At 56.3% G+C, this 13,606-nt stretch overlaps 1 protein-coding gene across 1 annotated transcript in view; it reads left to right on the plus strand.

The window, feature by feature from the left end:
• The window catches only part of MICAL2 (microtubule associated monooxygenase, calponin and LIM domain containing 2), a 206,111-nt gene that overhangs the window by 147,993 nt on the left and 44,512 nt on the right, over positions 1–13,606 (plus strand). Inside the window, 7 exon segments of the mRNA XM_054724629.1 lie at positions 1,473–1,656; positions 3,108–3,295; positions 4,477–4,479; positions 8,298–8,363; positions 9,623–9,633; positions 10,370–10,380; positions 13,173–13,338. Of these exon segments, the coding sequence (XP_054580604.1) occupies positions 1,473–1,656; positions 3,108–3,295; positions 4,477–4,479; positions 8,298–8,363; positions 9,623–9,633; positions 10,370–10,380; positions 13,173–13,338 (629 nt within the window).

Raw genomic sequence — 13,606 nt, forward strand, 5'->3', positions numbered from 1 at the left:
TCCCCATCCGTCCAGAAGCCCAGGAAGCCACTGTGAGCCCTCACCCAGTTTGACCTTCAGCCCCGCTGGCAAAGTCAAAGCTCCCTGGGAGGAGGAAGGAGAGGAGCCGATGCCTGGGCTGCTCCGCACAGGGTTGGCTGGGGCCAGGCGTCCAGTGCCTCCGCAGCCTGGCCCAGGGTGCCTCTGCCTGCCGCCGCCCAGCCCCCCAGGCTGCCCTCCACCCCTCACTCTCCTCTTCCTCGGCTGCACGTTCTCGGCCTGCAGGTCCCCTCACTGGTCTCTCTCCTCCTCGTGGGTCTGCAGCCCACCTTCGCCTCTTTCTATGATGCAAACCCGACCCGGTCAGTCCCGTCTTCCGGTTCTGCTGTCACTGCCCTGGGAGTCACTGGCTCTCGCCTTGCCATTCAAGGCCTGCTTTGGTTGATGGCAGTGCCATTGTTCCCCACTGGCTTCTCTGGCATCCTGCCCTGCAGCCACACGGACTCTCGGTCTGTCCCCTGAGAAGGCAGTGCTTCCCACGTAGCTCTGCTCACAGAAGTCCGTCCCTGCAGCGCCCCTCTCTCCCTCTGTGTGTGCCGAGCCCCCCCAGCCCCCAGCCTCGTGAAAAGGGTGCCTTCCACACAAAGCTTCACTGCAGCGAAGCTAGGCCTGCCTGCCCTCCCGCCTTGTCGCGGCTTCACGCGTAGATGGTCTACTGATAACGTGAGCATGGAGCGTTGTGAACATGCCTGTCTCCCCTGCGAAACAGAAAGAGAGCCCTGAAGGCAGAGACCATGGCTGCTTGATCTCCAACTCTCCATCATGGGCCTGACTCTCACAGGCACACGGGCCTGCGCTCAGATGTAAGCCAGGCACAGCGTCAGGTCTCTGCTGCAGGAATTCTGCGTAACAAGCCTCCACGCTCCCAGTGCCTTGTAGCATCTCTTTCTCTTGCCTGTGGGCCTGGGGACTGGCTGGGTGGGTCTGGGGGCTGGCTGGGTGGGTCTGGGGGCTGGCTGTGTGGCTCTGCTTCAGGCTGCAGGTCTAGGGGTGGCCTGGGCTCTCATGGAAATGTCCAGGCTCCCGGCCACAGGCTGGCTCCAGGTCTGTGTCGTGTGCCCGCAATTGGGGACCAAGGCGTAAGGGGCAGTGGTTATCTGGAACAAGCTCTTCTTATGGCAAACGAGCTGGAGTGAGAGTGTAAGCAGGCAGTATTTAAAAAACAAGCCTATTTAAAGCCACCAGTCACATTGCATCTACTAATTTCCACTGGTCAAAGCAAGCCTCCTAGTCAACTGAGCAGGGAGACCCACCCACCTACTCCAGTGAGACACACTGCAAGGTCAGGACAAAGCACAGCTCTGTTACAGGGAGGGAGGGAAGAACCAGGGACGCATTAGCCCTGCCAGCAGCCTGCCCAGCCTCTGCAGGGGGGGCAGGTGCCTGCAGGGCTGTCCATGCCTCTGTCTCTCTAGACCCTCTTCTCTCAGCAGATGAGCCAACCTCCCCCAAGAAGCCCAAGAGTGTCCCGCAGCCAGAGCCCCGTGATGTGGAAGGCGAAGCCACCTCTCCCCCGCCCTCCGAGTGGACCTCCGTGAGGATCAGCCCCGGGGAGGGCGTGGCTGGGCAGGACGTGCTGGCTGTGCGTGTCCTGGTCACCAGCGACGACGACAGCAGGTATGCTCAGGCCGCTGCAGGATGAGGGCAGGACGGGTCGGGAGAGGGACAGCCTTCAGAAGCTGGTCTCCTCTCTGTTTACATGCGGGATGACCTCTCTGTGCCTGCATGTTTTCATCTGTAAAATGGGGACAATCATAGCACCTGTCTCGTAGGGAGTTGTCAGATCAAAGAATGAATATGTAAATTACGTAGAGCAGCTCAAACTAGCTTAAGGGACAAAGGCAACTACGTTGGTTCATCTGATGGAGAAGGCGAGGTTGGAGCCAGGGACTCCAAGAGCTGCTCTGCGCATTGGATTACAGCATCCACCGAGAGGCCATCTCCCTGGGTGGGCCTCCTGGCTAGGCAGGCCTCCAGTGGGCACCACCCACGTCGCATGCCCACCTCTGGGCTAACTGGTGAACAGGACTGGGAGGCCATGACCGGTGGGCTTGTGCAGTCTGGTGGATAGACAGTCTACCAGAGCCCGCAGATGGACGAGGGCAGTGAGCTAACGAGAAGAAGCACACTGGGTGTCTATATAGACAGTAAATACATCTATTGACTAACATGTCACTGCCCAAGGGGTTGCACTTTCTCACCCTGGGACCTGCCTGGGCTGTCCTCCATCTGCGGACACCTGCTTCCGCTCCTCTGCCATTTGACTTCCTGCTGGTCATGTAAGACCCAGGTTCGATACAGCCACTCCCCACCCCAGGTAGTCCTTCCCATCCCCCACCCATTCCCAGGGGAGCAAGCGATAGTTCGAGTCTGAAGGTTTAGGACGAGCTCATTTTGCCCAGAGAGCTTAGCAGCATGCCCAGGATGGGTGAGGGTGAGGGGGCCAGCCTCCACGCCAGGACTTCATTGCACGTTGGCTGGGCTTCTCCTCCTGCTCGGACCCACACCTGTGCCTGTGTTCATGGCTAAGGCTGCCATGAAGCAGCACAGCCTGGGTAGCTCAAATGACCGAGACTCACTCTCTCCGTTCCAGAGGCTGGGGGTCCGAGGTCCAGGTGTTGGCAGGGTTGGCTCCTTCCGAGCCTGTGGGAAGGATCCAGGCTCCTCTCCTTAGTTCATATGCGGATGATGATCCTGTTCTGGGGACATTTTCCTACTACGCCTGTCTGGGTCCTGATGCCCTCCTCTTGTAAAGGACACCAGTCCCATTGAATTAAGACCCAGCCTGATGGCCTCGTTTTAACTTAATTACCTTTGTAAAGACCCTACCTCTAAATGCAGTCATGTTCGGTGCTAGGGGTTAGGACTTAGTATGAATTTTGGGGAGCACAGTTCGGCCCATAACAAAGTCTGAGGCTGGAGCTGGGTACAGAGAGAACTAACCATCCCCCCCCACACACACCCTAGAACCCAAGGTCTGCTGGAGGCAGGGGTGGGCAGGGCACCGTGTGGGTGTGGGGGTGACTGGCAGGGCTCCCCGATCACCCGCTCTCTCTCCCCTCCCCCAGCTCTGATGCGGAGTTGAACTGCAGCAGCGGCAGCAGCGAGGCCTCCAGCACGGAGCCCTGTGAAGAGAGACCCCAGCAGCCGGACCCCCCACCCCCGCTGGAGCCCCTCAGCCGCCACAGCTCCCTGAGGGAGCCCCTGAGCAGGGCGGCCTCTGCACAGGGCCCCGAGGAGCCCAGAGCTCTGCATGGTGAGCAGAGAGCCTGCCTGCCTGGGGACAGGCTTGCTGGGTCCCGGGACAGGGGGAAGAAGCAGAGAGCCCCACGGCCAGTTTTACCTGTGGAGGAACCTGAGACAGGAGATATGACCCGCAGGCTCAGAGGCAGTGGGGCTGGGACTTTAGGGGGCTGGGGTGCACGTGCGGGTGACCCAGGCCCACCTCCTTCGTCAGGGGAATCTCACATAGGAAGGTGCAGGGGCCCAGCTGTCTGTGTGTGTCACAGGCAGCCAGAGATAGGAGGCCCGGGTCCTCTTGCCTGGAATAGTCTCCTTCTGCCTCCTTTGCATCTCCTCGGGCCCCCCCGCCAAGGAAGAGAGGCGGGCTCCGCTGCTGTTGGACCCCATGCAGTCCCAGGTAGCACAGCCTCCCTGCGGCTACTTGGGGGCAGCACAGGGCCAGGACCAGGCTGGGGCTTGTGGCACGCAGCAAAACAACCTACATAAGAATAGAGGCACGTTCACTGAGTGCCTGGAAGGCAGGGGTTTTCCCATACAGGCCCCACTCATCCTCAGATGGCCCTGAGGTAATATGAAGCCCAGTGTACAGGTGAGCAAATGGCCTGACTGCCTCCTGAGGTCTCCCAGCTAGTGAGCAGTGCAGCCCCATGCTGGGTGCCTCTGCACCCTAAGAAGAAGTTGGCCTTAGAAGCCCAGCGTGTTGCAATAAAGGTGGCCTGGAATGAGTGGTCTGATTCCGCCAACAGCAAAGGGAGTCCTCTGGGTGGAAAGAACAGGCGAATAGAAACTTGCCACCAATGGCCTTGGCGGGGAACGGGAGCTCTATTTGCCCTGCACTGCTCTCTGGTGGCTGCGCGCGAAATTGGCACCGGAACCTAGAAATATTCTCCTATAGGGGCATGGTTTCCCAGGAACCACCGTGAAAGTGGTGGATCAGAAAGACCGAGGCTGAGGCCACAATCCTGTAAACTCTGAGGTTACCCTCCCATGTGAGCTTGTTTCTAAAAGGGACACATTTGCTAAGTACCCTTTGTGGTGCTGTCCAGAAAGGCTTAGGCCCTGCTGAGCAACAAGTGCTGCGCTCTGCCCAGCTGGGTGCAGCCTGCCTCTGTCTGGGTACTGCCGGGCCTAGGTCGGCCCCTGTGTCTCCCTGGGCTCCAGCCTCCTCATCAATAAATACAAAGCCTGCCCTAGCTGGTTTGGCTCAGTGGATAGAGCATTGGCCTGCAGACTGAAAGGTCCCGGGTTCGATTTTGGCCAAGGGCACATGCCCGGGTTGCAGGCTCGATCCCCAGTAGGGGGCGTGCAGGAGGCAGCCGATCAATGATTCTCTCTCATCATTGATGATTCTATCTCTCTCCCTCTCCCTTCCTCTCTGAAATCAATAAAGAAATATATTAAGAAAAAAGTTACACGAACACGGGAACTACAAGAATTTCCCTCTCCCTTAAAAAAAAATATACGACGCCTGCTTGCCTTTCCCTCTTTCCCTCCATTTGTCCTCTCTCCTCAGTTACCAGGGGATTTTAGCCAACTTACCAGAAAGATGTAACACAAAATAGTCTGTTTATATACATGAGAGATAAAGCCTCAAGATCAGGGTTAACAAAACCAGATGAGCGGGTCGAGACCCCAGAGAGGAAGATCATGGTCCTAAACAGTTGCTCTCATGGAATCATAAATTTGATTCTGAATTTCCTGGCTGCCTGAGTTAAAAAGGAAATAGATAATTTTCATTCTCATTGTTCATGAGGGGGAAAAATATATTGGTTTGCAGGAGCAGTGGGTCTCAGAGTAGGTACCACTTTCTCTAATGCTTCACTCTTTAGAAATTTCCCAGCTCATGTCAAATAGATGATACCGAGAGAGGCATTAGATCATGTCTTAAGCCAGTGGTCGGCAAACTCATTAGTCAACAGAGCGGCAAACCGCGGCTCGCGAGCCGCATGTGGCTCGAGAGCCGCAGTTTGCCGACCACTGTCTTAAGCAATGGCTCTGTAAAACAGGCAGCCACAGTTTTCCCGAGGCTGTTTCACTCCGCCTCCCTGGCTGGCAGGTGACAGCTCGGCTCAGCAAGAGCGATTCTCCCCGGGGAGTGGTTGAGAGAACGAGGTAGTGTGGCCAAAGCATTCTGTTTCTGACAGTCCAGTTTAATGCCAGAATAAAGAATAGACTAGACAGAGAAGTGGCTAGACTGCATGACTTTCAAGCAATCCTCTGTCGATATCGTCTTCATCCATCCTGGTTTTGATCGTTGCTAGGCAAACCACATTGGCATGTGACTTGTGTTGCTGGTTGTGGTGAGTCCATCGCTTTTCCAGATATTGTAGCGTCGACATCGTGTTGTGGGTGTTGAGGGAGCTTTATGAATCCCAATCTCACCTGGATGTATGGTTCAGAGGCAAGCCGAGGAAACGCTGGACAAGACCAGGCGAAGCTTTAAAAAGAATCGGGGGTGTACGCCACACGGCTCATAGCAGCAGCATTCACAGTCGCCGAAAGGAAGTAACGGCCCCACTGCCCATCCGCAGGTGGATGGAGAAACAACGTGTGCTATCGCCACGCCATGAAATGTCATTCAGCCTGAATAACGTGCGGCAACATGAAGGAATATTGAAGTCATTACGCTAAGTGAAATAAGCCAGACACAGAAAGACAAGTATTGTATGAGTTACGCTTCTATGAGGTGCCAAGACCAGTCAAATTCATAGGCAGAAAGCAGAATGGTGCCTGCCAGGGGCCGGGGAAGAGGGTGGGTGGGGAATTGTTGCTTAAGGGTAAAAAGCTGCAGTTTGGGATGAGGAACAAGTTGTGGAGATGGGTGGGGAGATGGTTGCACAACAATATGCATGTCCTTAACGCCACTGAACTCTACACTTAAAAATGACAAAAATGACAGTGTATTCGGATTATTGTCATTGTTCATCTATAAACACAAAACATAATCACTTTAAAGTACCTTGGCAGGGTATGGAGTGTAGCTATTCTATAATAGCTTTATGATCCTGATGGTTAAAAAAAAAAAAGATAACGTTGGATCTTCCATGTTACAGTCACAAAATTAAGATCAGTATTTAAAAGTGGAAAAGCATTAAAATATGAAGGACAAAAAATGACAAACAGGGTTGTTTTATGTTGTCTGTACTTTACCGCAAATCAGGACGCTCTCAGCTCCCCAAGGGACCTATTGCCGCCTCGGGGTTCTGGCCTGGAGCACACGCCAGAGAATTGTTTGCAATGGAACTTAAGCCCCGCGCTATCAAGGCAATAGAAAACGCTCAGTGCTGTTCCCCTAAAACCGTGGTCAGCAAACTGCGGCTCGTGAGCCACATGCGGCTCTTTGGCCCCTTGAGTGTGGCTCTTCCACAAAATACCACAGCCTGGGTGAGTCTATTTTAAAGAAGTGGTGTTAGAAGAGGTTTAAGTTTAAAAATTTTGGCTCTCAAAAGGAATTTCAATCGTTGTACTGTTGATCTTTGGCTCTGTTCACTAATGAGTTTGCCGACCACTGCCCTAAAACACCTGGTGTAGTAGTTCTCACAAATCTGGTTTCAAAGGCACGTTTCTGCCCTCCCACCTCCAGAGGTTGAGATTCAGTGGGTCTAGAGTGGGGCCCCGTATCTGCATTTTCTGTCAGCGCCCCAGATGCTCCCACGCAGGAGAGCCGAGCCCAACGCATGGAGCCACGGAGCCACACGGTCAGGCTCCTCTGTTTCTTGAGTGGCTTCTCCGTGAGCTGACTGAGAGGTTGACATTGGTCAGCAGGACGCGGCTGTGCCAGAGGCCTGCTCGCTCCTTGTGGGAAACTCCCAGCCTGGGAAACACTGACCTGCACGTGGTGAGAGGAAGTGGGCCCAGGCTGCAGGCAGACTGTTCATCCTACGATGGGGAGACTGCACCCCACGCCTGTCCACACAGGCCCCCCTCAAACCCACGGGTGTGGTATGAAAACAGGCCTGTGGGATGGGGGCCCGCCATTCAGAGGAGCCGGCTCACAGGGTCTCCAAGGGGAGTAGGGCAGGAGGGTGCCGGGATCGGAGGGGCTGTTCTGAGGGAAGGAAGCCCCAGGCAGCGGTTGACACCTGTGCTTTGCAGCCTGGCTGGTGTGAGTGGACACCCAGCTCAGCACTGGCAGGAAGTGTGAGTGGAATCCAGGACTTTCTACACAGAGAGGCCGGGCCTTGGGCTCAGAGAGGCCTGCATTCACACCTTCCCCACACTCCTCACAAGCCCCATCACTCTCACGGCCTTTCTTCCATGCCTCCTGGTCCCACCTGTGTGGCAGGCATCACCCCATTCTTTCTCTCAAGGCTGGGATGGAACTGCCCCAGGGACCTGGAGCCCGAGGCCACATCTGCAGGCCATGTGGCATTTCTCTTCTGCCATGACGGTCATTGTGCTCAGCTAATCCTCAAGGCCCAGCTGGGCGGAGGGTCCTCAGGGCCCAGTCCACAGCCTCCCGAAGTGTTTCCATTGGAACCGAGGCCAAGAGGATGTTCATGGCAATGGATTGCCAGAGGTTCAGTTAGAACTGGTTCCCAGAGGGTTCGAAGGGCTCTGAGAGAAGGGGGAGCGGACAGAGCTCCTGCAGCTTCTGGGCTGCATTGCTGTGAGACTTCAGCTCTGAGGAGCTGCTCTGCTAAACACAAACATGCGCACGTGTGTGTGTGTATACGGGTATGTGTATATGTGTATACAGGTAGGCATATAAACATGTACACATATGTATGCTTGTTAATGATGGGCCATTTAGAATGATGGCTCATAATTTGAGGCATTTTCTAAAAGGTGGCAGGACCTGTCCCATAGCAGAGTCTCCATAAATATTTGATGAATGAGTGAATGAGAACCTGGAGGTGTGTGCTGGATCAGGAGGGTGCTGTCTATGATGATCATTAGCCAACTCACTTTTGGTAAATGGACCATAGGAGAAACCCCCCTCCCTTTTTTGTTTACATGTTTAACAGACTCTTCCTCCCTTCCCACCTTCCCTGCCTTGCTTTTTTCCACTACAGCTCTGCAGCGGGCCAACAGCCTTCAGTCCCCAACTCTCAGCAAATACCAGAGCTGGAGAAGAAAGTGCCCATCAAGTGAGTCATGGGCTCTCTGGGGCTGGGAGGGGGTGGGGGTGGTCTAGGGGATGAGGGGGGCGAGAATCCTCTGACAAATTCTCAGGGGCAGCTGTCCTCATTCCTTACACGACCTCTGACCTGGCCTCCTGGATGTGAGGGGCAAGGAAAGAAATCGAAGGTTGACCCTATTTCCGCTGCTGACTCGAGGAAGCATTTCCTGAGGGATTTGGGACCCCCTTCCCCCTCGGCTCCCCACTCCAGAGTCACAGAGCCTGAGGACTCAGTTACACTTGGAAGGGCCTTATGTCATCAGCTCCAAACTTTTTGAAACAGCGATGAGGACACAGAGGCCCAGGATCACCGCATGTTTTGACTCAGCGCCCTGGAGTTGGGCTGGGGGCATCAGCTTAAGTTCATGCAGTCAGGGGCAACGCAATGAGGGGAGCCAGGCATACACACACGCCCTGTCCTTTTCCTGAGCAGGCCGTGGTCCTCGAGTCCCAGGGAAGAGCAGGGTGGGTGAGGACCAGGGCCTGTGGTGGATGCCAGGGCAGCAGGCTCCCACTAGGGGGCGCAGTGACCACACACAATTGCACAGCATCCCAGGGCTGCAGCTATTACAGAACTGCGATTCCCTCTCCCAGCCTGAGGGAGGGGCAGGAACTCTTCTGATTCCAAGTTCATCGCTGCTTCCCACCTCTTCCTGCCCCGACACACCCTCTCTGGGCCTTGCTCTAGGAGAGACGGACCCTGGAAAGCCTTGGGTTAGACAAGGGTTTCTAAAAAAGAAACGTTGTTGTAGTTGGAACATAGTGCTCATTTAGTTGACTCCTTCCTTGTGAGTCAGTGCCGACTCCTGGCCAGTGAGTCATTCTCCCGGCAGCCCCCAGCCCTGCAGCTTCTCCCTCGGGTCAGGCTGGGACATGGGTGCCGCTGGAGCTGGGTCAGGGCTGCACACCTGGGCAGGGCACTTCACCTGGGACGACCCAAAATAACTCTTGAGTCACCCCACAGCCCCAGGCAGTGAGCGTGAGGGGAAGGAGCCAGTTAACGTTTACGGAAGACGGGGGGGCCAGGCCTTTTCCACAGTCACCGCATTTACTCCCCCACCACAACCCCTCTCTGTCGTGGGACTTCTGCGTCCATGGGTGGGTCCGTTTGGGTGAAGATTCCATCCCAGTGCTTCCCGTCAACTGTACTGAGTGCCACCAGTGAAGGGGGTTATCCTTGCCCTCGAGACGTTCCCAATCTGGCCTGAGAGCTGGGAGTCTGGTGGGGGGCCTCCCAGCAGGGCCAGGCTGCTGAAGGAGGCACAGCCTGGAGACCTCAGCCCTGTCTTTTGTAATCCCAGGAACAGCAGGTCTAGGTAACGCTGATTTGAGAGCAGGCCTGGAGTTCAAATCATTTCTGTGGGCCTAGTGCCTAGCATGAGCCTGGCTCAAAGGAGGCACCAAGTCTTCCTTGAATGAAGGAATGAATGAATGAACGAACTTATGAATGAAGAGTGAACAAATGAATGACCAAACCAGGGAACAAGCAGGCTGGACCAAGGGCAGGAACAAATGAAGCACATGGGTTTAGGCCTGTTCAGGCTGCCACGCCTAGAGGGCGCTCCAAGACTTTGGGAGGATTTGAGCCAAGGCCTGAGTTCAAAATTCTGGGAAGCTGCACCCTGCGGTCCCAGTCTTTTTAAAAATCCCCAGAGCCAAAAGCCACTAGAGCTATCTTTTTGGTCATTTTCATTTTGCCCAGGAGGAAACACCAACGGGCAAGGCTGGTTCTATAGTAGGGAGCAGAATATGGGGCACCACCTCCTCTGTCCACTCACTGCCCCGGAAAGGCTGGTTCTGTGTGATTGCCCTCAGCACCCCACCCCCAAGCTGGCCTTGTTCACCAGAATGACCACTGGGATCAAGGGGAAAGGTCATCAATGCCAGAGGGCCCAGAGGAGAGGCACCGGTCCAAATGGGATGTGGGGCTGTAATCCAGGCTCATCAACCCCCTTTGCAAGGGAGCTGAGGCCCCTGCACAGGGCAGGGCAGCCCTGCCTGGGCCATGCCAGGTGCTAATGAAAAGAAAGGGCCAGCAGAGAAGGATCTGAGTTGATTGAGGAGGAGTTACGGGGTCCGTGAGGGTGTGCAGCCCGCTCTGGGATGGGTTAGCGGTTCGGCAGTGTTTTTATTGGACACCACCCATGTGCATGGGGAGAGGGATGGAATTCCTAGTTCTGTGTGATTTTTGCATCCTGCACTAGGCATCTCTTTTTATCTCATTTTATTCCTTCAGCCTCCCCTGACACAGCAGTAGATTTCTTGAGGAAACTGGGGGTTAAGAAACTTGCTCAGGGACAGGCAGCTGGTGTGGATGTAAGGGAGGTGGGGTTCCAGGCTCCCCTTTACCATTTTCTGAGGGAGCCCAAAGACATCAGCCACCTGGGGCAGTGTATTCCCTGTCACCTTCAGCTCTGCTCTGGCCTCGCCTTCCTCTCCCGCGCAGCAACCCCCGCCCCCCACGCAGCAGCTGGAATGGCGGGTGCTTTGTTAACCCCACCTCATCCAGCCCTCCCCACGTTCTCCTGCAGACAGTGCATGAGGAACGTGTGCAGCGAGAGACCCCACTAGCTGGGATGAGGGTGGGGTTTAGAGAAAGGGGAAAAAAAGAGGGAGCAGCTCCCAGGTCATGACCTCGTGAACCCCAAGCTTTCTTGACAACCAAGCCAAGTTGTCCCTGGCTCTGTGTCAGAAGGTTCCGGGAGAGCTCCCCAGGGGAACAAAAAGGCAGTGTGTTGAGCTGAGGGGACTTTGAGACAAGTTTGGGAGTTTGACTCAGGAGGTGGCAAAGAGAGGAGAATGAGGGGGCGAGGAAGAGGAGGAGAAGGAATTTGGCAGGAATTTGGCAAGCTGAGCCCAGGAAACAAGGCAACAACTGACTCACACAACTTTTGCCTTTTTAGGCTCGAACCATCTCACTGTGGGCTGGGATGGAGGTCCATGGGCCGAGATGGGGGGCTGGGTAAGAGGCCAGCGGCCTCCCCCGCGCAGCTCCTGGCAGCCGGCGGTCTTTCTCCCCAGAGGCTCCTTCCCGCCACCTCAGCTCTGTTCCCCTGAGTTACCTTCCCCCTGATGCTTCTGGAGGCTTCCCTTTGGGAACTGGCTGACCATGCGTGTGTGCTGGCCACCTTCTCAGCGCCCGGGCCTGGGATGCGGCTCTGACAGGCTTGCAGTTAGTTGCATGTGAGGAGAGCAGGAGGGAATGCTGAGCCCTCTGTGCGGTCCGCTGTGAAAACGGGTCTCAAAGGACTGCTTCTTCGCTCAGGGCTCGGGTTCGGCCTAGTCTGGGTGGGTCCCAGAGGAGGAGCCTCTTCCCCAAAACTTTGGGGAAAGCGAGGTGGGGGGACTGTGCCGAGTTAGGAAGCGAGCTGAAATCGGCGTCTGGACACCGGGAGGGTCAGCAGGAGCCGACAGGAGTGGGTAGTGGAGACAGTGGTCCTGGGAGGGTTGGAGGAAGAGCTGGCCCGGCCCACAGGTCAGAGGCTGAGTGGGGAAGCCAGAAACAGAGCCCCTTTGAGGGCAGATTACTGAGATGGCTCAATGTGGAAACAAAATGCTTGCAGTTTTAGATTTCAGGTTCCTAGGGTGTGTGTGGGTGTGTGTGGGTGTGTGTGTGTGTGTGGGTGTGAGTGTGTGTGTGTGTGGGTGTGTGTGTGTGTGTATGTGTGGGTGTGTGTGTGCATGTGTGAGTGTGTGTGTGAGTGTGTGTGTGTGTGTGTGTGAGTGTGTATGTGTGTGTGTGTATGTGTGTGAGTGTGTATGTGTGTGTGTGTGTGTGTGTATGTGGGTGTGAGTGTGAGTGTGTGTGTATGTGTGTGAGTGTGTATGTCTGTGTGTGTGTGTGTGTGAGTGTGTGTGTGTGTGAGTGTGTGAGTGTGCTATGTGTGTGTGTGTGTGTGTGTGTGTGTGTGGGTATGTGTGAGTGTGTGTGTGTGTGTGGGTGTGTGTGTGAGTGTGTGTGTGCATGTGTGTGTGTGCGTGTGTGTGTGTGGGTGTGTGAGTGTGAGTGTGTGTGTGCACGTGTGAGCATGTGTGCACTCACGAGAGATGGCGAGAGAGAAGGGGATTGACCTCACAGGCTACAGCTGTCAGGATTCTGAACCTCACCGTCCTCATGGACTTCAGCTCCCGCAGTTCAGGGTCAGGCTGGGCCTCGGCCGCACTCCTTCCTCATGTTGCTCTGAGCGCGTCCCCTGCAAGGACCCGTCCTGACCAACAGGAGCCTGGCACGAACCTCACTCCATGTGCTTCAAATGAGCCGATGCTCACGATAACCTCCCTCCCTGTGTCTCTTAAAACCTCGGGCTAACCACGTCCTCCGAGAGCCGCTGGCGCAGGGAGAGGTGGCGCTGCCTGTCTGTGCCCCCGTGATGGGCCGCAGCGAGTGGGCAGAGGCCTCGGGCCGTTTGTTGACTGAGCCCCAGCCTCCAGCCACGTGGCTTCAGGGGAACCCTAGGGGCTGAGTCCCTTTCTAAGAAACACCGGGGCTTCCTGTCTCATCACGCGGGAGTCTTCTCACCTGGGTGGGAAGCACACGGTTCTTGGGCTCCCCTCCCTGGGACCCCTTCCCCCGCGGCGCTGCCACTTCTACACGCGTCCCTCCAAGCCCCAGTCCGGGCATCGGGGCCCAGACCCATCCCTGACGTCCTCCTCCGTCTGCATTTACAGAGTCGGGGCGTCGTACAGCCCCCTCTGCCCATGAGGAAGTGAGGCCGTGGCCCTGTCATGGAGGGCGCGTTCTTTCCTTGCTAGGTTCCATGCCGGTGAGCCACGCAAGAATTGTGTCGCCTCCAAAGGAAGCGTCCCCTTCCGTTTCTCCTTCCTCCTTGTCTTCCGCCTCATCCTCCCCCGCGTCCTCCGCAGGCAGTGCTCTGGGGGGTTCCCCCCCACCTCAGGTAAGCACCCCTCAGCGCCCCGCCCAGGCAGGAGCCTGAGCTGCCTCTGCTCCTCCCACTTCCACGCTTAGCGCCTTCAGGGCACCCCACGCGCAGAGCCAGGGCCCCCTCCCGAGTCCCTTCCAGAGAAGCTCACCTGCTGCTTCTCAGCCACCCCACCCCCACCCCCACCCCCGGCATAGCCACTGGCCTGCTCACTCAGCAAGCCTTACGGGGTGTGGCGCCCAGGCTGGGCTGAGGGGCGCAGAGATGCTAGGACATATGCTGGGCCCTGGAGGTCCCCCCCACCCCGGGTGCTGAGGAGCCG

This window comes from Eptesicus fuscus, chromosome 13 (genome assembly GCF_027574615.1).
Source record: "Eptesicus fuscus isolate TK198812 chromosome 13, DD_ASM_mEF_20220401, whole genome shotgun sequence".
NCBI lineage: Eukaryota > Metazoa > Chordata > Mammalia > Chiroptera > Vespertilionidae > Eptesicus > Eptesicus fuscus.